General features: G+C 48.3%; 1 protein-coding gene across 3 annotated transcripts in view; it reads right to left on the bottom strand.

Annotated features, from left to right (window-relative positions):
• The window catches only part of KALRN (kalirin RhoGEF kinase), a 593,373-nt gene that overhangs the window by 425,749 nt on the left and 143,861 nt on the right, over positions 1-23,763 (bottom strand). For all 3 annotated transcript variants that reach the window (XM_036242841.1, XM_036242843.1, XM_036242842.1), the window contains exons 4-5: positions 4,707-4,899; positions 1,571-2,083 (exon numbers count right to left, since the gene is read on the bottom strand). In XM_036242841.1, the coding sequence (XP_036098734.1) occupies positions 1,571-2,083; positions 4,707-4,899 (706 nt within the window). The remainder of the gene's footprint in view (positions 1-1,570; positions 2,084-4,706; positions 4,900-23,763) is intronic.

Here is a 23,763-nt window from a genome sequence, read left to right on the forward strand (position 1 = left end):
AAAGTACCAGCTACTGGCTTCCCAGAGCCGGGTGTCTCATCACTTGATGAACAGTGACAGGATTATGCTGTCCAAGTGGCCCTTCCCAGAGCAGGCCAGGGTCAGACCCAGGCTACCAGGTCACTGGGTAAACAGCCTTCAGGAAGTTCAAGGAAAACCCGCAACTCTTAAGGACAGGCAAGAAACCCCTTTACATGTTCTTTGGCTTAAATGATGCTCAAAAGTTCTGTTGTAGGAAGGGGCTATGCATGCTTTAAAAATTACATGTATTTATTTTCTTCTGAGTATAAATTGGAAAACATATAAAATGCATAGAGAAATCAGAATGAGCCATAAGCCTGGGCCCTGGACATCAGAACCGCGTACACTGGTGAGCTCTCTCCAGGGCACACCTACCCTGCCACGTGCCCCGAAATTGGGATCATCAGTATGAAGTTCTACATCCTCATTTCATCACTTTAAAATATCGAGAGACATTTTCAATATGAGCTCTGAAAAGACACAAAACTATTATATTAGACACTGTATGTAAGATTCACAGGTTACTGAGAGACAGAGAGTCGTATTGTGTGTTTAAATAGAAGTTATTTCCAGAAAGCTGACAGGATTTAAATATGTCATTTCCAGAAAGCTGATAGGAGTAGAGCCCATTTCACCCCCCTGAAGCTCACGGAGTAGCCAACTCTCTTCTTTAGCTAGAAGAGAACCTAGAGAAGATACCTCTGTGTCCTCAGCAAAGAGGCACTAAATGCTTTTCTTTTTCGCTTTCTCATATCTCCCCTGATAAGAGGAGCGCTGTGGAAATTACTGCTGGAAAAATGGGGCCTTACTTAAGTGCTGAGCTGCTGAGGGAACACCTTCAGAAAGAAGTGGGATGGTAAAAGAGCCCTGAACTTCAAACTGAAACAAAGCTGGGTTCACACGACAAGTCTGCTGTTGTAGCCCCGAGATCACAGAGCACTCAATTGCCCTGCACTCCAGCAGAGACACCAACGCACGTCAGAAGACTGGGAAGGCTGTGCAGATTAACTCTGCATGTGAAATGCTTAGTCAGTAGTCGAGCACACTGCCCGGCAATAATCAACAAGTCACGTTACTGTGGCCGGTCACAGTATTGTCATGTTTGGTGCTCTGCCGGCTTGACTCATTCACTGCGTCCTGAGGGGGCAGTGCCCTGCACTGGGGTAAAGCATGCACTCCGCAGCCTCACTGCACTTCCTTGTTTGGCCAGGTTATTTAGCCTCTCAGTTTCTTCATCTGTAAAATGGGATAAGGGTAATACATCTATAGGACTTCAGAGGATTAAAATGAGTTCATTTACACTTGGTGCTTAGAATAGTGCCTGGCACATAATAAACACTGTATAAGGAGAGCTTTAAAAAGTCAGTGATCAATGGCCAAATATAAGACTGAAATAAATGTACCAGCTAAAACCAGCAAGCACATTTTAAAACCCTCCACAAAAGCAGTGTCATTAATCAGAAAGCTGGACTAGCAGTCGCAACTAGTTTCCCAAAGAAGCAGTGCTCCCCGCAAACCCCAGACCCAGGTGGGTGGGCTCCCCGCCTACCTTCTCTGCATCCTGCTCGAAGAGCCGAAGCTGGAAGCACTGGTCCAGCTTGAGCTTGCGCACGTGCCACATCTGGTGCAGGTGCTGCCGGGTGGAGTGCAGCTTGTCCAGGAGGCTGGTGATCTTGGGTACCAGGCTCTGGAAGTCGGCGCTGCCGGGGATGCAGTTGCGCCCTGAGAAGCCATCGCTGCAGCGGATGCACTGCAGCAGCCGCTGCCCCTCCCGGTCCAGCTCCTCCACAGGGGCCTTCAGCACCTTCTTCTTGAGCTGCGTGTGCTCGTCAATGAGCCGCCGAGAGCCCTCCACGTCCACAGGGAACTCCTTCCGGGCCAACATCTCCTGCAGGTCCTCCAGGCGCGACAGCAGGTGCACGGCACTGTTGAAGAACTCCTCCAGGGAGAGCCGCAGCTCGATCCACTCCTCGTGGTTGTAGTCCAGGGAGCCGTCAAACTCCTCGGTCAGCTGGGATGGGTCGACCAGCTTTGTGAGGCCCTCCACGGACACCATACTCGTCTAGAGGGCAGACACACAGAGGGAGACTCAGTGAAGTGTGGGGAGTGAGGGGAAGACCAGGGCAGCAAAAGGCAGGAGGAGCCCTGGACAATTTGGCTCAGTGATTAGAGTGTCGACCTGCGGTCCAGAGAGACTCGGATTCGGTTCCTGCTAAGGGCACATACCTCGGTTGCAGTTTGTCCCTGGCCCTGGTTGGGTCATGCAGGTGGCAACCATTCGATGTGTCCCTTTCACATTGATGTTTCTATCTCCCTCTCTCTCTCTCCTTCCCACTCTATCTGAACAAAATATAGAAAAATGTCCTCGGATGAGAAAGAAAAAAAAAAAAAGGCAGGAGGAGAGAAAGTCAAGGGGAAAGGCCAAGGTAAGTCCACATAATAATGACCACAGCCTTCTGGGTACTAGCTACCAATCAGCCAGGGTAAGCAGTTTCAACAGACTGGCTGACTAGCTCAAAAAGCCTCTCCAGGAAAAGGCTGCCTTTAAGGCTCAGCTGCCTTCATCTTCCTTCTCTCCACCCCTGAGTGCACCTCAGCAGGGCTTCAGATGCTAGAGGCAGGAGCAGCAGAAGTGCCTGGGGGTCTAGTTCTCCATAGCTTGAGAACCCACCCAGGTCCATGACCCAGGACATCATCACGGTTGCATTAAACAATGTGGGTCAACTTTGGGCTGCCGGGATCTGAGTGTAGCTTCCTGCCTCTGGCTGGACAGACCTCAGCCTCACACTGAGGCTCACCCTGGTGGCAGGTACCTTTCTCTGATTTTGTTGGCCTGGACTGGAGCGTGGGCATGGGTACTTTCAAAACCTCCCCAAGTGTTTCTAAGGTGCAGTCAGGGATACAAACCTCTGCTAATCAAAGTGTGGCCCTCAGGCCAGCAGCATTGAAACCACCTGGGAACTGTTGAAAAGCAGCCTCTCGGAGCTCTCTCAGACCTGCTGAATCAGAATCTGCATCGCACGAGTGCCGCAGGGGACTCTGTGCGTTCGACTTTGAGCAGCCCTGTTCTAGAGCACTTTCCCCTTCAAATCTGGCTCCAAGTTTACCACGTCCAGGAAGTCTCCTATGATTGCATTCACTCCTCGTTCATTAAGTATCTGCGCTTGAACAAGCCTGTGCTCTCAGTCTGCAGGAGGTATTCACTGGCTTCAGTAGGCTGCTCTTCTGAGCGGGCGGCCCCAGCTCGCTCTCCTGCGCTTCTGATTTAGGAGGCAGAGGCAAGCTTGCTCCACTTGGGGTGAAGGGAGGCAGAAAGGGCTGGGCAGCTGTGCTGAAACAAAGTTTCAGGATTTGTTGAAAAGATTACTTTCAATCTTTTCAGGTTAAAAATATATGGGCTCATCATCACTGCCTCTGTCTAAACAAACCCAAACTACAAAAATAGAGGACTCCTCAGGTTGGGTAGGGGTGCTGGGAGGATATGAGCACTAACTGTTTTTATACCAAGTCCAATTCTTTGTGTTATTTAAACAGAGTGAGAATTGCTTCGCTCAGGTGGTTGTGCTCAGTCACAGACTACGGGGACCACACACAGGCGCTCCTGAGCCTGGGTGGACAGGGGCCAGGAATGGAAAGTGGCCACACGTTTAGGAGCAGCTCGGCCTTTCCGACATGGACACGGACACGGACACGGACACGGACACGGACACGGACACGGACACGGACACAGGGCTCGGCCCTTGCAGGTGAGGGCTAGAGTTCCGAGAAAGGCAGACAGCTTGAATTTGGCTGAAACAAAGGTTCCTAAATCATTGATTTAATCTGATGTGTCACCATTAAAAATTCTCAGGGGACACATACGCTGTCTGGGAAAATCTAGCTAAAAAAGAAAAGAACATGTTCTCCCTGAATAGAAAAGAAAATAGAAAAATATGAAGAAAATAAAAATCACTTTTAATCCAGCCACCTCTACTAATCTACTAACATTTTCATGTGTCTCTCAGTCTTTTCATGCACTTAAAAAACAAATTTCAGATTATATTGCCCATACTATTTTATAACCTGCCTTTTTCAAACAATATATCTTGAGCATTTTTCAAAGACACTATTTTTCTAAATATGATTTTTATTGAGATATAGCTGATGTATAACTAAATATCATTTTTAATGGCTTCATAATATTTGTGTATTAATATCACCAAAATTAATGGACAATAAGGATACAAGCTACATATGTTTGTGCATGTATGCATGTATATTATTGCAAAATACACTATGATGAATGAGCATCCTTATAGGCCTTTATTGGTTTATAATTATAATTAAGTTTTCAAGAGGCTTTGTTTAGTTTTTGTAGTAAAAATATTTTCCGAGAAGAATTAGCAGATCAACAGATACAAACTCTTGTCAAGGCATTTGACCCAAATTACAAAGTTGCCCCCAGAAACAACTGTCCTAATTACACACTCACCAGTAGCACACAGAATTGCCTACTGACTGTACATTTAGGACAATCTCTTGATCCCCTTATTCCTCCCCAGATACTAACTGGTGAGGCCACAGAGGCCAAAGCATCCCGAAATACCAGCTGCAGACACACACGTAGCGGGGTAGATGAAGCAGCACACGAGAAATCTGCGCGTGGCGGAAGGGAAAGGGGGCGCTGAGAGAGCAGTCTGGCTCACCTCAAAGATGAATTTGGAGCTGCCAAAGTTGGTCTTCTGTTTCTGCCAGAAGTTGTCGGGTTTAATGATGAGGGCCACATGGATCTCCGCTGGAAAGGCTTCCTGCAGCGTCTTGAGGAGGGGCTTAATGAGGTCCCACTTGGAGCCCCGCATGTCGATGATGACGGTGAAGCCACGTTTGCACACGTCCTCACTGCAGGGAGGTCAGAGGTTGGGCATGGTCACTCTGGGCAGCTGAGACTTTGAAGTACACAGAAAGCATCTGGAAATCTGCATTCCTTTTCATCTGGACCACCCTACCAGCAGTCTCCTGGCTGTCTTCCAGTCTAATTCAAAACGCACTGCTGAGAAAACCCTTCTAGACTAACCCCATCTGACTGAGGGCATTCTACCTTCTCCTAGCACTTAGCAAATGGCTCAGCCTTCCCTATAGTCATTTGCACTTTTTGGGGTGTTTTCTGTTTAGGCATTCACAATTATTATTATTATTATTATTATTATTATATTTTGTTTTTGTCTCTCTAGCTCCTGGGAGGAATCATGTTTTCCCCATTTGAATACAAGCTCCCTACAGACAGGGACCCTGTCGCCCTCACATCTGAGATGGAAAGTCCTGGGCATGAGGCCTCCCTTCCCCATGCCCACATCAATGGCAATCACTGGTGCACTTTACCCAAACTGGGCCAAAGAATCTTTTTCAGTAAAAGGTTCTAGGCTGGTTCTATCAATTGATAAGAGATGATACACAAAGTACTACAAATACATATTTGCCACCACTGTATATTTAAGGTGTATTGTAGTTCGAAATGTTTGTCAACTTATCAAAAATCAGGTTGTTGAGTCATGCTGATTACTCATAGACGGCCAAATGTGGGACTGATGAGAAAGGAAGATCCAGTCAGTCTATTGTCTCATGTGCTTCCATAATGAGTCAGGGAATTAAAAGGCATATTTCAGTAATTAAGAGAGGGGAAGCTACTCGTAAAATCAAGGCCAAATGAAGTGACAGTGACCATTTTGAAAACCAAAATATAAGCAGGGTAAGTGAATCAAGATATTGCTATATAACTAATTAAGTAGTTATAACGTTCATTTAAACACTTGGACTTTATAACTCCTAAGAATCAAAAGGAAAAAAAAAAAAAGGTTAAAATAATTACAGCATCTCAGTTTGGAAGAAAGTTTATGTTTTGGTAGTTAGGGGGGTCTTCTCCTTTTGTTGGCTTATTTAACCTATCCATGTATTTTATAACTCAAAATATACCTTGGTTAATTCACATTTTTATATAAACACTAGTATAGTATTTCCTTAGGGTCTCTCACTTAATTTCCAATTCCCCAGATTGTACTTGCTTAAACCACTGTGTGTGTTGTATGACCCACAGACGGCACCACCACAGACCAATTGCTTACAGCTCTTGGAGGTAAGGCCACAGTTGGAAGAATTAAGCCACAAATGGAAACAAAATCTCTTTTCAGGCTTCACTCTCAGATCTCAGCAGTGATGAGAATGTTGCAGCCTGGTGAAGAGACCACAGCTCCTATGGCTATGTGAATATCTCAAGCATAAGGTAGCTTACTTAGGCCTCCCGGTTGAATGGGGAGCTGCCCATGCAGGAGGCTCCATTCCTTCTTGCTGATACAAAGGACTAGACTCAGCATGGGAAGAAGGCTGAGTCTTTTGTTTCTTCCAAGTCTGAGTCAACAAGTGACCAGAGTGATCCATAAATAATTTTGTCTGACCTATTGTATGAAAGCAATGTGTCATTTTCTTACATTACAGAATGTCCTTCCCATTATAAGAGAAACACCTGCCAATTATAGAAAAGTTCAAAGATCTATATAAGAGATGCTAATGGTAGGAATTTATAATACCCTGTCCCATTTCCCTCCAGTCTTCTTTATGCATGTAATTTTCATACCATACAGTGTTCTACTTTTCATTGTAACATAGTTTTTTTCTCATGTTTAAAATTTCTTTGAAACTGTTACATTTAATGACACATAGTCGATCCATCTTATATCTATAACATAACTTATTTAATCATTCTCATTACTGCTTTGCAGAAAGACATATCAACTGACATATCTACCAGCAGTGCATGAGGGTCCCCCCACCCGCTTACTACATCCTTACCAGCACTGAAATCTTTGCTCATTTTCTAGGAAAAACATTGCATTACATTTAAATTTGCATTTCTCTCATTACTAGGTAGAGCTTACTGTCCTGGAAGTATTTCTTCTGTGACTTACATAAGCAGATCTTTTATCCACTTTTCTACTGGGATTTAATGGCTTTTTTCTTTGAGCTTAGTTTTGTTCAGCTTGACTCACATCTGTTGCATGCCCACCTCAGTCAGGCACTGTAAGGCAACTGTAGGTCTTACCTTCCCTTCGATACCACCAACTTCTTTGTGTACCTGCTCCTCAGGCTCCATCCTTGTTGCCATAATTGTGCTGACATGAGAAATCTCCATCCTTAACAACAGTCAGGATTGCTACCAAGAGCTGGAGTGTGACTACCTCAGCATCTAAGTGGGCTTGTCAGGAGCAGGTTTCTGACAACTGAAGTAGAAATCAGGTACTAATATTCTCTAGGAAGTTTTCACTAACTCAGGAGATGGGGAAAGAGGCCCAGGGCTGAGAGCTAATGTAATTGGCATCTTTCTGGGAAACAGCCTGATCTCTCAAGGTGCTTTGTGTGTTTGGTTTCAAGTAAGAAACAGAGCTTATTCTATGTCAGGGCACTTGACATAGAGTATTGCATTTTATCCTCACAATAGCTTATAAACTTGGTATAGTAATCTCCATTTAAGAGGTGATGAAATTGAGGCACAGAATTTGCTGAAGGCCACGTCACATGACTAGCAAGTGGCTAAGCAAATAATCAAAACCAGGACTGGTGACTGTGAAGCCCACACTCGGGTCATTATATTATGTCAATCCCACCACCATCGCCACTATGGGTGGTGTTTTGGTCGCTGGTGGTGGGGGTGAAGAGTCAGCAATGAGGGGATTAGGTTAGGGAGCGCAAAGGAGACGAGGGAAACTACAGCAAGGAGTCCAAGTGAATGACCTCAATTCTACAGTCTGCACGATTACAGAATCACAGAAGCTAAGGAGCACAGCACATTGAGAAAGTTCAGTTCACTCCGGTTTAGGCATGTGGGTAAGGAAGAGAGCGATGGCAGAGTGATGCTCTGAGTGCTTTGGCAGCCCTGTTCCAGGCCCGGAGCCTCCTCTTGCATACCCTCCCACTCCCATCCCACCCGGGGCCAAGGAGACGTGCCCAGACAGAGTCCATGCTGTACTTCTACCCTCTTGTAGACCAAGCTTCTAGTACCTGAAGCCTTCAAATTCTCTGCTCAGAGGCCCTTAGCCTCCTCCCCGGGCCCATGTGTACCTGTCCCCCAGGGCTACTCTTCTAAGGCAAGTACACCATCGGTATGAGCAGCCCTAGGCCTGAGGGGTAGCAAAGGGCTGCTATTTGCAGAGGTGTGACTAGAACCTGGATGTGTGATCTGGGTCCACATGCATGCATGAGCCCTTTCCCCTGCCCTCACTGCACCGTGGAAGACAGAGCGGGGCAGTGGGCAGAGAAGGGAGGCAGGGCATGGCCTGGGGCCGGTCTCCCTGTGCTGCCAAGTTCTGGCTTGGAACTCGGGAGTCTAACCAGTCTAAATGTGAAATTGGCCTCCTCTGTTGCTAGGAAGATATAGTTGTCAAGGGACAAAGATAGAATGTGTTTTATTTAACAGTTCGTTAGCTTGATATATTAATTTTCAATATTTAGACATAGGGTACGTGGGTGCCCATTTGCACTCTTGCGCGGACACCAGAGAAGAGGCAGGGACGGAAGCAGGTCCCACATGCGGATGGCAGGAGGGCTGGAGTAATCCTGAGGACATGGGAAGCCCAGGGTCAGGTGGTTTGGAAGACGGCCCCAGGCTGTGCAGAGGGGCATGTACTGGGCTCAGCCAGAGGGAGAGGCACTAGCAGAATCAGAGGAAGCAGCACCTCCTGCGAATCTTTGTTCAAGTGCCTCCTAAGTGAAGCTGTCCTTGGGCCACCCTACTTGAGGCTGCAGCCGTCACCTAGCACTCCCTCCCTGATTTATTTTTTCTTAGCATTACCATCTGGATCACATATTTTACTCACTCATTTATTGTCCATCTTTCCTCACTAGAAAATAAACTCCGCGAGGGCAGGGTTTTTGTGTTCGTTCACTGCTGGATCCCAGTGGCGGGTACAGTGCCTGGTGCCCAAACCCACACACTGAGGAAGCAGAGGCAGCAGCTAAGGGATGCAGTCTGGAACCCCCCTTCCTGGGTCTAAATCACAGCTCCATCATTTACTTATTGGGAAACCTCAGGCGAGTCGCTTTTAACCTCTATGCCTCGGTTCCTGCACTGTAAAACATGAGTAACAGTAACTGCATTACAGGGTTATTTCAAAGTGAAGTTTGTTATATACATAAAGCACTTAAGTAGTGCCAGGCAGGTGGTCTGGACGATGTCAGCCTTCGCTGCTATAGGATTCGTTGTGGGAGCCCCACCCGGCTCCTTTGCCCAGCCCCAGCTCCGACAGTGTTGCGGCTATCAGCTCGCACCTGCAACCATCCCTGGAGGCTTGCCCCTGGCTGAGGGCTCAGGTTCTCCAAGAGACACGGGGGAGTTATACCCGCACCCCAGGGCAGGGCCGCTCTCATACAGGGTGCCAAAGCTCAGACTCTACCTTAACGCACTGGGACCCTGAAGTGGGATTCAGGGCCTCCCCATTCTTCCAGTTAGCCTCTGTCTAGACTGAGACCACATCCTTGCTCCGTCCTTCCTCTTCCCTCCTCCATTTCTCTAACTCCCTCCTCCCTTACAAGTTTTTCCCGAAGAGAATGCCCTAACTAAATCATTTGCACCTGAAGCCCTGTCTCAAGAAACAGCCTAAGACAGTTATTTTTTATTGTATTATGAATAATGTAAATATAAATAATATTTTCTCTATATATGAAATTCTGAAGGCAATTTGATGTACCCTCTGGAGATCTGAAGAGAAGGTGGATTGCAAATCTCGACCTGGGAGTCACACGGGCCTGGCATGCAGTAGGTGTTCGGAAGCATTTGCTGAATGGATACACCCATGAACGGTGGCAGGGGGTGTGCACAGAAGAGGTGAGGTCACCCGGTGAAAGTAAGATGAGAAGAATCACCTGAGTCAGGGATAGAACACTGATGGAACGAATACCAATGCTTCAGAGATGGGAGAGGAAAAGAGATGAGCCCGAGGGAAAAACTGCAGAGAGGTTGGAGGGGAAGAAATGCAGAGAGGCTGGTCAGAGGGGAAGAAATGCAGAGAGGTTGGAGGAGAAGAAATGCAGAGAGGTTGGTCAGAGGGGAAGAAATGCAGAGAGGATGGTCAGAGGGGAAGAAATGCAGAGAGGTTGGTCAGAGGGGAAGAAATGCAGAGAGGTTGGTCAGAGGGGAAGAAATGCAGAGAGGTTGGTTAGAGGGGAAGAAATGCAGAGAGGATGGTCAGAGGGGAAGAAATGCAGAGAGGATGGTCAGAGGGGAAGAAATGCAGAGAGGATGGTCAGAGGGGAAGAAATGCAGAGAGGATGGTCAGAGGGGAAGAAATGCAGAGAGGTTGGTCAGAGGGGAAGAAATGCAGAGAGGATGGTCAGAGGGGAAGAAATGCAGAGAGGATGGTCAGAGGGGAAGAAATGCAGAGAGGTTGGTCAGAGGGGAAGAAATGCAGAGAGGATGGTTAGAGGGGAAGAAATGCAGAGAGGTTGGTCGGAGGGGAAGAAATGCAGAGAGGATGGTTAGAGGGGAAGAAATGCAGAGAGGTTGGTCAGAGGGGAAGAAATGCAGAGAGGTTGGTCAGAGGGGAAGAAATGCAGAAAATGCAGAGAGGTTAGAGAAACCAGGAGAGGAGTCCAGTGAAAGAAATCAGGGAGGGGAGGATGTCAAGGAGGAACAGGTGCCAAATGCTGCAGAGAGGTAGGTCATTAACTGAGACCAGAACTCCTGCATTCAGCAACGAAGAGGCCTTGGTCCCATTGGTCAGGGTGCTGGGGTTTCAGTGGGTGCCAGGGCAGGGACTGGGTGGGAGCTGGGAAGCAGTCTTCCTAGCTGATCTCTGGGGTGACTGAAGGAAATGTCGTCAGAGGTTGTTTTGGGTGCACTCCCATCCCTTGGCCCTGTCTCGACTCCAGAAGTGACCAAGGTCTGCACACTACTCTTTGGTGACCCGAGCCCCACAGGGACCCCCTGGCCTGCCTCTTTCCCAAGCGCCATGCCCCAGACATCTTTCCCTCTCTGCACTCACTGTGGAGCCGACTGAGCACAGCAGTTTACACGGGACCATAACTAACAGGTAAGCCTCCTTTTCTCCTTCGACTATTTACCTTTTAAAAGATATTTATTAGCCCAAATCACATTTGCAGGGGCTGAGTGTTTGCACTGTGGATTGTAAGGATGGGGACATAGAAAGGGAAAGCTTGGAGCAGCAGGCCTTCACATCCTCGGACAAAGGCAAAGGAGAGTGAGGGCCCTCCACAGTCCAGCCCCTCGTCAGAGGGGGAATGTGGCCACTGCTCCATCACCCTGCCCCTCTACTTCTCATCGGGGGCTTGACACCTGGGCCCCTTGGCCAGCCTCTCACCCCTTGTGATAAATTCCAGTGCCTTCAAACTGAGCTGGGAACTGTTTCATGGGCCCTTAGGGGCTCTCGGCCCAGAACGTAAACATACTGAATGACCGGATGACTGATCAGGTATTTTTTGTACTCAGTTCTAGACCATTTGTTTTTTTGTTCATTACATGTCACTGGGGCTGTTTGCCCTCAGCGAGCCCTACTATCTCAAAAAAAGCATCGTCATGACTTTATGCCAATGTTTTGTCATCTTTAGTGACTTTCACTTATCATGTAGGACACATTTGAAATGATGATTTGAGGGTTCCCTTTCAGATATTCTGATGAAAATCAGTCTGGGATGAGGCCCAGGAACCTCCCCAGGTGATCCAAGGACAACACCCAGACTCTCTGAAGTGTGGTTTGTGAGAATTTAATGATGAAGACTCCCTCTGTCTAAATCAGATTAGAACAGGCATTAATAAATAGCAGGTCACACACAAATATATCAGACAAAACAACAACAAAATACAGTCAGAACAATGTCTGCAAAGAGAACCAACAGCTGTGCCTTACAGGAGCCTGTCAGAATCGGGAGCAGATGTCTCTCTCCATCGCCCTGTGTTCTCTCAGTGGGGTTATTTACTGTAAGCACAGGCTTGGGAGGGGCTCAGTCCTTGCGGTGCATTTCTGTTTGTGTGTGTGTTTGTTTTTCTCTGCAAGGGAGCTTCTCTTCTCTTGGCCTCAGGAGGCTTTCCCTTCAGGCATGGCAGCTGCCCTCCCAGTAGAACGGTCTGTGCTCAACCAGTGCCCGCTGGAGAGCTGCCTTCCGGGGCGTCCCTCTCTGCTTCTGACTGGCTGTGAAATCACCACGGAGTTACTGCTTCTTTTCATACCCCTGGCCTGGCAGCCTTATCTAAAACGTCTGGGTAAGTCATGGATGTCTTTTTGGGTGCGCTGAGGTCCTGCCCACATCTGCTGCCCCCAGAGTCATCTCTTGGCCCACTGAGCTGGGAACTGTGAAGGCTGGTCCAGCTCAGACTGGTCCGGGGTGGGGGGGGGGGGCTCAGCAGTGGGTGGTAAGGAACCACTGAATAGGTGTCACCACTGACCCTCGGTACTCCTGGTGGCCTCCCATGCCTAGCAGAGATCACAATGTAGCAGCCCACTATTGAACCCCATGTCCCAAAGTGGTTTTATCAGGCACAGTTGTTGGTAATGCTTTCAAGTGTCTTGAGAGGAGGCTTAAACTCTCCATTCTTTAAACCTCTCCTGGTGCATTCACACCACACACATGACCAGTCTGCTTGTTGATCTTTGAATCTGCCTCCTGTTTTAGCTGATATTATTACCCTACCCTGTTTCACACATTAGAATTCTCAATTTGTTTAGAAAGCAAAAATTAAGGTACGGGTGCCTCAAGCCAAAGGGCATTCTGGGACCTGGGCAGCAGGGCAGAGCACCGTCAGCCACAACTGCAGGCCAGGGCTTCCCTCTGGGTCACAGGGCTAGCCTCAGGGGGTCAGTGCCCCTTCCTTCCAATGCCTGCTCCCTCAACCCCTCCCCGGGTCCCAGACTGTCCAGTGAAGCCTAGACTGTCCCCCTGGTTTCCATCCAGCCACATCCGTGAACCACTCTGGGAACCTCTCATTATCGTCTGTCCACAGGGTTGGATATAACTGCTACCTTCTCCCCAGGGTCTTCCCTGATCTCCTCTGTCAGAGTGCTCTCCCCCTCACTAAAACACACAACCTTATCCACGCCTCTCTTAACTTCTTTATTAATTTTTTTTATCCTCACCCGAGGACACTTTTACATTCATCTTCAGATAGAGAGGGAGAGAGGGAGGAAGAGAGAGAAACATCGATGCAAGAGATACATCGACTGGCCGCCACTCACATGACCCCAACTGGGGCCAGGGACAAACTGCAACCTAGGCACGTGCCCTTAGGGGGAACCGAACCTGAGTCTTTCTGGGCCGCGGGCCAACGCTCTTAAGTGCTGAGCCAAACCAGTCAGAGCACTTCTTTATTAATTTCAATGTTGTATTACACTTTGCCCTCTCATCCCTCTACACCTTTTTTTTTTAATCCTCACCCAAGGATATTTTTACATTTATCTTCAGAGAGAGAGAGAGAGAGAGAGAGAGAGAGAGAGATGTGAGAGAGACACATCGATCAATTGCCACCAACTGGGGCCAGGGATGAACCGCAACTGAGATATGTGCCCTTGGACTCTTTGTTCTGCAGGTTGACCTTCTAACCACTGGGCCAAACTGGCCAGGGTCATCCCTCTAACCTTTATGCTTGCCCACCCCAATCCCATCTTTGCTTAGACAACCTCTCTTTTTATTTTTAAATAACTTCTCACACTTCAAGTTCAACTCACATCCCTCTTCCTCCAAGAAATCTTCTCTTATTGATACGTTCCCTCTCCATCCCATTCCATCCCCAATGGTTTAAGGGCTCTTCCCACGCATTGCCATCATCTTGTGCTTATTCTGTGCAGCAATTGTCCTGTGGGGTAACCACAGCCAGGCTCTCTGGCCGATCAATCTCTGTATCCCTTTCAGAGGTTTGTAGGACTTAAAAATGAGCCTATTTTGAAGGTGCTGCATAAATAATATTGTGCCATATAAATAAATATCATATTAATTAATTTATTCATTCAACAAATATTTACTGAGCAGTCACTTTGTGGCTGTCCCACTGCTAGATACTAGGGATATAAATGTGCACGAGACAGAAACGTGAAGGTTACGTTCTAGGGTGAGAGATGGACATAAGACAGTAGCTAGATAAACAGAATAAATGCAAACTGTGATAAGTCTTAATAACTATCAGGTCATCAGGACAGGCCACTATGAGGAGCTGACAATTTAAGCAGAGATCAAAACTATGAGAAGGAGCTAGTTAAGGGAACAAAAAAGAATAATGCAGGCAGCGGGGAAAGCCTGTGCAAAGGCCCTGAGGTGGAAAAGAGCCTGTGTGCTGGCTGCTCCTCCACTGAGGAAGGAAGCAGAGATGGTGGAGTTCAGTAAGGAAGCAGGAGCCAGCAGCCAAGTAGGAGCTGGAGCTCCAAATCTTTTTCTTTTTCTTTTTTTAGAGAGAGAGAAACATTGATTGGCTGCCTCCTGCACACCCCCTACTGGGGGTGGAGCCCACAACCTGGGCATGTGCCCTGACTGGGAATCGAACTGGGACCTCTCAGTCCACGGGACAATGCTCAATCCACTGAGCCACACCGGGCAGGCTGGAGGTCCAAATCTTGAGGAGTTCAAAACCTCAAGCTGGAGAGAAGTAGAAAGTGAGAGTCAAACTACTGAAACTGGGAGCAGCTGTTTTTGATAAAAATGGGACATACACATATATTAATGATAAAAGCTAATTTTATTGAGCACATGAGAATCTACTTTTGCTAAGCATTTTATATACATTATCTTATTTATTCCTCATGTGAAACTTGCCAGTAGCTGCTGCCATGATCCCACCCTACAGTTAATAAGGAAACTGAGGCTCAAAGAGGTTGAGTAACTTGCTTAAAGCAACAAGAAGAGGTAACATCAGCATCTGAATCTGATCTGTGTGGCTTCAGTATCTGTCGTGCTACCTTGCCTCAGAGAGACACAGAATGCTCCGACTTGAAGAAACTCTAACGCTTACTCTTGCTAACCCTTCATTCCAGTGATGAGGGCAGCAAGTTCCAGAGGAAAGAAGTGACTTGCTCAGGGTCACACTGTTGGGCGGACGTTTTGGCCACGTGGGCCAGATTTTCAGGTGTCAATCTCCTTATTTCAGGTCTTCTATTAAGCCATGAGGACTCTGGAGCTGAGAGGAAGAAAAATCCTACACACCAAGTAATCTGGTTTGGGGGCCCAGGGTAGCTTGCGTTCAGTACTACAACCCCTTCCCCAGGCATGAGGACCATCCTGCTCATGGTTTCCACTGTGCTTCGACCTGACCCGTTTGTCCCAGCTCCCCTGGTGCCACCTGAGGTGTACCCTATTATCTGTGAACGTCTGGAAGATCCCCCCTTGAAACAGCTGTTGGAAAAAAAATATAACAGCCCAGCTGGTGTGGCTCAGTGGTTGAGCGTCGACCCATGCACCAAGAGGCCGCCGGTTTGATTCCTGGTCAGGGCACATGCCCAGGTTGTGAGCCCGATCCCCAGTGGGGGGCATGCAGGAGGCGGCCAATCGATGTTCTCTCTCATCAGTGTTTTTGTCTCCCTTTCCCTTCCTCTCTCTCTAGAATCAATAAAGAAAAAATATGTCTAACATTGCTCCTTCATGATGACAGATGGGGAGTAGCGACCCGTGATGAGCACCACCCCAGCAGACCAGGCGAGGGCGACAGGAGTTTCTGCTTAGTGTGGGCTGTTAGAGGCTGTTCAGTTGGTGCTAGTTGTGGAGTACGGGGTGCCAGTGAGGCAGAGGGTCAGATCCTAGTGTGGGGAATTGAGTTGTGATGGAGCAGAAATAACCTTAGAATCAGACCTGTTCACTACATGGTCCAGGGAAGGTGACAAACTGATTACTGGGGTAGAGGGTTAGACTGAGGAGTGGGACAGAGGAGGGCAGACGAGTGAAGGACTTCCTGTTCAATGAGGGCAGCGCGGGCCCTGCAGGTGCCGGCAGGACGATCAGTGCCCGGGGCTTTGGAGGGTGGCCGGAGTCTCACCCACAGGCATGGACGGCCCTTAACACCTTTACTCATAGAGCAGCAGAAACCAGGAGAGGAGGAAGAGTAGACACAACACGTCGCCAGCTTCACACTTTTCCCCAGAACATGCTGTATGCATGTCTCCTGAAATCACTTCAGGAGCCAAGATCTCTCTTCGGAATTTAAGGAGAAAGAAAGGTCTCGGAGTTCTGAGGAGAAAACAATTCCCCTGACCCATTTGTGCAAAGGTCTCAGGGGATAGAGGGTCTGGCTGCAGGGTCTAGATTTTGTTTCCACCGCTGGCCCATCACTCTGATCTGTGTTCATCTATTTTTGGGTCCTTATTGCTATTCTAGCAGCAGCTCTGCTGACTGCCCCAAACCACACCACACCCACTTTCTCTTTTTTATCCTCACTGGAGGATATTCCTCCATCTTTTGTTCAGATAGAGTGAGAAACATCCACGTGAAAGGGACACATCGAGTGGCTGCCTCCCGCATGACCCCAACCAGAGGCGGGGACAAACTGCAACCGAGGTACGTGCCCTTAGCGGGAACCGAACCTGGTCTCTCTGGACCGCAGTCCGATGCTCTAACTGCTGAGCCAACCTGGCCAGGGCCACACCGACTTTCTTAAACAATCAGAAATCAGCAGGTGTTAGAGATACATCAGCACCTGCTTTAAGCTTCCTGATTGGTGTAAGTACTGAGAAGCAGTAACGAGAACTGTGGAAGGAGCAGTGTCTCACAGAGAGAGGAGCCACTCCAAGCAATGCTGTGTCCTGGGTGAGGGTCTGCTGGCACAGACCCTTCCGAAACTCACCCTTCACAACACGGAGGGCTCCTGGAGGGCCCATGTCCGAAGGGCAGGGCAGGAGCTCAGAGAGGTGCGGGGCTCCCCGGGCGGACCTCTCTCAGCACTGCCCACCACCAGCTGGCTCTCTCGCTGTGTGATTCAGCTACCATCACGGCCTCTTCAGGGTCCACGTTTACCACCCAGAGGGTTTTTTAACAAAATATTTTTATTGATTTTGAGAGAGAGAGGAAGGGAGAGGGAGGGGAAGAGATGGAGAGGGGGAGAAGAAGAGGGGAGAGGAAGAGGGGAGAGGGAAAGAAACATCGATAGGAGAGGGAAACATCAATCACCTTCCTCCTACACGCCCCCTCCTGGGGGTCGAGCCTGCAATGTTTCCGTGTATGAGACAACACCCCGCCGAAGGAGCCACATCAGTTGGGCATACAGAGGTTTTTGTGGGTTGGTTTTTGTTCTTTGTTTTGTTTTTATGAGAAGACACTCTCTGTCCACTTTCCCAGGTCATGATTATTTCAAAGAATTTGTGTCTATTCTAGCCATTTAACAACATATCTTTTGCCTCTGTACCTCTCCCCTGTGATTCCAGGACTGGGGGCAAAGGTTAAAGGCAATGCTTCCCTCTAAATCGAAGCCTCTTTGCAGCGAGGAGGTTCTGGCTAATGGGTCTGGGGCTGGCTCAGCAGTGTTCCGGCTCCCTGGTGACTCGCGTGTACGGTTGTGGGTAAGTGCTGCTACAGTACAGATTCTAGAGGTTTGCTAGCCCATTTCCAGGTCGGGGAACTCCCCCTTGCCAGGTCCCACCCTTGACTTTACCAGTAGTAAACCCCACTCCTGCCCCAGTCAGAGTCTCAGGGAAACCCCACTCTGGAGGCCAAATGAGGGAGGCTGTCATTTTTTGCCTGTTTTAAGTTGCTACCTAATTCCAGCCAAATGAAGCTGTTTAATAATAATAATAAAATCCCATTGCAAAATAACACGATTCTTCTTTGCTCCCCTTGACAGGGCATGGTGAAGTACTAGATAGTACAGACCCAGACCCCAAGATTGCTTCCTGCATCCCCGCGTGTGGCCATCAAGTGGCAGGTCCAGTGGCCTCAGAACAAAGCAGGACCTCTGCATCTGCATACCGACTTCTCCTAGATGCCACCTTGAAACAAAACACTCTCAAAATCAAGTCTGCTCCGAAAGAACACAGACTTGCATCTGCAGAGAGTCCAGAGAGCATGCCACAGACTGAAAGGCACTGCCAGAGCGAGTTCCAGACGGCGTGGTGACAACCAAGGAGCAAGTAAGAAGCCTTCCCCAGGATGGCTGCCTCAGAGCGCCCAGCCCGGGCTCACTGTGTGAACTGGTGTGCTTATTAATCAGCCAGGGTATCTGAAGCCTCACAAGCTCTGGAACACGCCCACCACTCGCCAAAGGAAGAGATCCGCGCCCCACTCTGAGATGAGAGAGAGCTTGGGAACTCGAGGAGAGGGGCCAGACCACTGCCCCCGGAAGTCTGGGGCTGCCCAGCCAGAGAGGGAAGGTGGCAGAGGGGCGGGCTCAGGGGGATGGGATAGAAACTGTCAGATTCATTTCCCATAGCAACTTCCTGCCTATTTCCCACCCTCCCTCCCAGACTGTTCATCCCTCCCTTCTGGGACATTCAGAACATGCAGCAGAAATGAAATGGAAACCAAAGCAGCTGAGCGAAAGAAAGGAAGAACCGGAAACCGAAACCACAGCCTCCCCACAAGCCCTTCCCTGGCTCCCTGCAGACAAGCCCCAGGGCCGTGCTCCTCTGGCCTTCTCCATAGCCTCTGCTCCCCCCCGCCCCCCCAGTTAGGCTGGATGAAAAATAAGTCTTCCTTAACTTAAAAGAAAATCATTATAATCACTGCTTATACATCGGTGAGTAGAAAATCCAAAGATCGAGTCCATGTTCCAAAGACTGTGACCTGTCTAACCACAATACCTCCATCACCACAACTAGAAGACACAGTGGTTTTTCCAAAATGGGGTGGCAGAGAGGAGGGAAGACAGCTGGCCCGGGAGAGGCTGGGACGGCGGCCCGGTGCGCAGCTGGCCAGGGGGCGTCCCTTCCTTTGCTCACTCTAACCGCTGTTGCCCCCATCATCACCCGTCCTCTCCTCTGCCGCATCCCCACCTCTCCCCCTCTCACGGGATCCCCTACTCTGCAGCTGGGCTTCTGCTTCCTATCAGGGCAGGTGGAATCCTCATTTAAAAAACCATACACTTCCGCCAGGAAATAGTCTTTGGTCTAAACTCACCCACGCTACATTCATCCCTCCCTCCTCTTCCTTCGCCTTAAGCAACTGTCGCTTTCTTGAAAGCCCAATGCTCTTTGCCTGCACAACACACAGACAGACACACGGACACATGCCCACCAAACCCACCAACACAGTCACCCTCCGGGCACGCCCCCAGGCTTTGCCGGCGCAGGAGCTCCGCTTCCTTCAGGGCAGGAGGACCCGCCCCCAGCAGCCAGCCTTCCTTCCCGCTGACACCCGGCAGGGTGGTTGTGGCCAAGGGCGCTGATGAGGTCCCCGTGATTTACAGGAGGAAGACACTGTGTGAGGCTCAGGCACTATGCAAATCTGACAGCAGCAAGGGAGGTCACGGAGAGCCAGATGGAGGACACCTGAGGGAGGGGACATGTTTGGGACTGGAAACTAAACAAGCAGGGTTCTAAGGGTTCCTCCTCATTAGCCTGCAACTTCAAGGGCAGCCCGAGAAAACCAGAGGAGTACTTGGCCATTCTAAGTTGGTGTCCGTGTGAGAACTAGACGAGTGTCCTGTGTGTGCAGAGAATTGAATCTGGACCCATTGGCAGGCATCCTAATGGACCGCTCCATCACGGTCAGGGAGGGGGACAGTGCCACTCGCCTGCCTCCTCGTCCAGCACGGCTGGAACCTTCAGTGAGTGAGGTCTGCAGCCTGAGCATCCTTCAGAGGCTAACAGCCTGTGCTCTGGCGCTGAGAGGACATCGCTTCCTGGGCAGGGACCCAGAGGGGGGCGTGTCACAGCACAGGGTTCAGACCTGCCCAGGCACCAGGCCAAGAGGGGTTGCTGTGCAAAACCTGGCACATGAATTACTAGTGACGGGAACACAAAATTCCAGCTCAGGACAGCACAGAACAGTCTGAGAGATGAGAAAGGGAAAAATCCTCAGTTTTAGGATTTTGGGGTAGCTCTCAAAACCAAGGTTGATCCTCTCTTGACCTAGAATGAGTGGGGGCTGGGGAGAGGAAGGAGGCTCAGAGAGAAAAGGAAACACGGAGCAGGGCCATCAGGACACACACTTGGATTATGTCAGTAAATTATCCGGAAAAACATCTGTCCTAGCTGAGTCACCACAGTTCTGACCAAGTGCTCCTGTCTGGGTTCTGCGAGACATGGCTATCACATTGCCTCAATTTAGAAGCAGTAATGCTCCCCCTTGGTGAGACAGAATCCACTCCCAGCCCCTGGCATGCTCCTCCATGCTCTGTCCTCAGGCAGAGGGCTCTGCCTTCTCTCTGCTGCAGAGCCAGTCCACCTGCCTTGACCTGGCACTCCCGTTGGGTGCAGCCCCTTACAGAAGAAAGGACATCCAGAAGGAGACCTGTGGCATTGGCCCCAAGGGGTCTGGGGATGAGACACTGCTCTTCACCCTGGGCGAGCTCCCAATCTAATTGAATTCAGCCAACTTGCAAGGTGCTGCTCTGCAAACTGACCCACCAAACGAGACCCACCATCCCTGCCCTCAAGAAAGTCACTGCCTATCCAGGAGAGCCTTGTGGACAATCAGAACTCGTAGAAGACAGTGGGCCCATCACTCTGTGATGCTTTTCTAGATTCAAAAGTCTTTTTCAAATTTTGTTCAAATTATTTTGTTCTACTTAGGTGGTGCTGGATGTTTAAAAAAGAAATTCTTGCCGTGGCCACTTTGGCTCAGCAGTTAGAGCGTCGGCACATGGACCAAAGAGTCATGGGTTCGATTCCGGTCAAGGGCATGCACCTCAGCTGTGGTTCGTTCCCCAGCCCTGGTTAGGGTCGTTGGGAGGCAACCAGTCGATGTGTCCCTCTCATGTCAATGTTTCTCTTTGTCTCTGCCTCCCTCCCACTCTATCTGAAGAAAATGGAAAAATATGCTCAGGTGAGGATTAAAATTTTAAAAACAAGAAGTCTTAAGAAGTCTTTTTATCCAAGAAGAGACGAGACGGAATGAACAGGTGAGAGGGGAGGCTGTTCTTTCAGTAAACGCCACAGCGGCAAATTAGTATAGAAATTATCTGCAGCGAGTGAGTGCATCCACCAAGGTTATACTCTCAGCAACAAAAAGCCTCAGGTAGTGTGATGTGTTTCTTGTCCTCAGCTTCCACGTTCAGAGAAAGAAAATAGTGTTTAGAAGGGAAGGCTTGAAAAGACAGGCTTTTATCTTCAATGTTTGTGGCTGATGAAATAGTGAGGGAGATAGGAGAAGTTCCAAGAGGTAAGCATGCTTGGGGCACTGTGACTTCAAATCTACCAAAAACTGAAGACAAACCAACAGGAAGGGATATTTTTTTAAATTAAAAAAAAATTGATTTTATAAAAGAAAATTGCAGAGTGGTGTAGCCACTATAGAAAACAATATGGTGTTTCCTCAAAAAATTAAAAATTGAATTGTCATTTGACCCAGTGATCCCACTTCTTGGAATATATCCTAAGAAGCCTATATGTACCAATCAGGAAGAATATATGTACCCCTATGTTCATAGCAGCACTATTTACAATCGTCAAGATCTGGAAACAGCCCAAATGTCCATCAGTAGACGAATGGATAAAAAAGCTGTGGTACATATACACAATGGAACACTATGCAGCTATAAAAAAGAGAGATCTCTAATCCTTTGATATGACATGGAGGGATCTGGGGAGTATTATGCTGAGCAAATTTAGCCAGTCAGAGAAAGACAGTACCATATGATCTCACTTATTTGTGGAACATAATGATCAAAATAAGCTGTTGACCAAAAGAGATCCAGAGTCATGGAAGTAGGGAACAGACTGACCAACCTCAGAGGGATGGGGGATGGGAGGGTGGGAAGAGATAAACCAAAGAACTTATGCATATATGCACAACCAATAGACACGGACACTAGGCTGAGGAAGGCAGGAGGGGGGTGGGAGTGGGAAGGAAGGGGTTAATGAGGGGAAAGCAGAGACATCTGAAATACTTTCAACAATAAAATGAAAGAAAGAAAGCCCTGGCCGGTTTGGCTCAGCGGTTAGAGCACCCGCTTGCGGTCCGGAGAGACCCAGGTTCGGTTCCCGCTAGGGGCATGTACCTTGGTTGCAGTTTGTCCCCGGCCCTGGTTGGTCGTGCGGGTGGCAGCCACTCGATGTGTCCCTTTCATGTCGATGTTTCTCTCTCTCTCTCTTCCTCTCTCTCCCTCCCACTCTGTCTGTACAAAAAATGGAAAAATGTCCTCGCGTGAGGATAAAAAAAAAAAAAATGAAAGAAAGAAAGCTGAGAATTGACTTAGACAAACCACATTATTTAGGCCTTTGTTTTCCCCCCAAATAGCATCACTATAAAATTCCCAGTTTCACCCTGGCGGGTTTTGCTCAGTGGTTAGAGCGTCGGCCCGTGGACCTGAGAGTCCCAGGTTCGGTTCCCACTATGGGCACATACTTCGGTTGCAGTTTGTCCTCAGCCTGGTTGAGGTCCTGTGGGTGGCAACCAGTTGATGTGTCTCTTTCACATCAATGTTTCTCTCTCTCTCTCTCTTCCTCCCTCTCGCTCTCTCTGAAGATAAATGCAAAAATGTCCTCAGGTGAGGTGAGGATAAAAAAAAATTCCCAGTTTCAACAGGCAATTATTACATACCCAGGCTTTTCACAAATGCTATTTTAATAGATATTTACTACAGTTCTCAGCGAAAGATGATCTGCAACCCATTTTGTGGTTTAGGAAAAATAACTGTTGCTTAGTGGTTACATAAGTTTCAGTGTTTCAATAAAAATTCTTAAAGTAAAGTCTGGAAAATCCAAGGTCTAATGAGTGAAGAAAGAGCAACACATTTTCATTTGAAGTCTTTAATAAAAATCCATCGTTGTCTTCTTGGGCAGCTCATCTAAGGTACTCCACCACTTGGTGGCAGCATACCTAACTTGCCAGAAGTGTATACAATAAAGGCAGTCTGTCTACAAAATTAGTGTCATAACATAAAATATCAATATCCAATATATGCCCCAAACACAAAAACCCAAAACACCAGTGAAAGACACTTGATAAAACTTAACCAATGACAGGTGGAGAAATCCAAAATATGCTGAAAATGATCATATCATGGATGAGGGGAAACAGCCCCAAGTCTGGAACCCACCAAGTGAAAAACACATCATTCTTCCCTCATCCTTGCCTGTCTCTCCAGCATCTATATTCAGGGAACTCCCTCATTTCCAATATCCCAGCAAAATGAATCTGAACAAAATTTAAATCATCCTGATGCCCTAATGTGAATTCCAGAAAACCATGAACGTACTGGGACTTACCCCACCTGACATGCTCAAATTTACCTAATCTAAGTGCCAGAAATATCACCTTCCTAATAAGCCTGCTGGTGGTGAGCCATGGACTTCAGGAGCCTAATAAAGAAATTAAAATGGTACACCTAAGCTTTAGAGGCTCATTGAACACTGCTGCCCAGAAGACGAACGCCAAGGAGGCCTAACGTTCTTGATGGAAGGCAGATAAGGATCTCAGTTCAAATGAGCACAGAGGAGGTTGAAACAACTTTGGGCCAACCAAGCCAGAAACTGAAACACACCCAGAGGAAAAACTAACAACTCAGGTACAAAACAATTAAGTCTTTCTAGATCTCATCTGAGAGCTGAACTTTCAGTATGGTCCCCATTAAGAGGCCAATTAGTTGAAGAAAGTAAAAAGAACCCACCTGGCAGAGCCCGGTGGGCAGGCCTTAGG

Source organism: Molossus molossus, unplaced genomic scaffold, assembly GCF_014108415.1.
Source record: "Molossus molossus isolate mMolMol1 unplaced genomic scaffold, mMolMol1.p scaffold_m16_p_5, whole genome shotgun sequence".
NCBI classification, from domain to species: domain Eukaryota; kingdom Metazoa; phylum Chordata; class Mammalia; order Chiroptera; family Molossidae; genus Molossus; species Molossus molossus.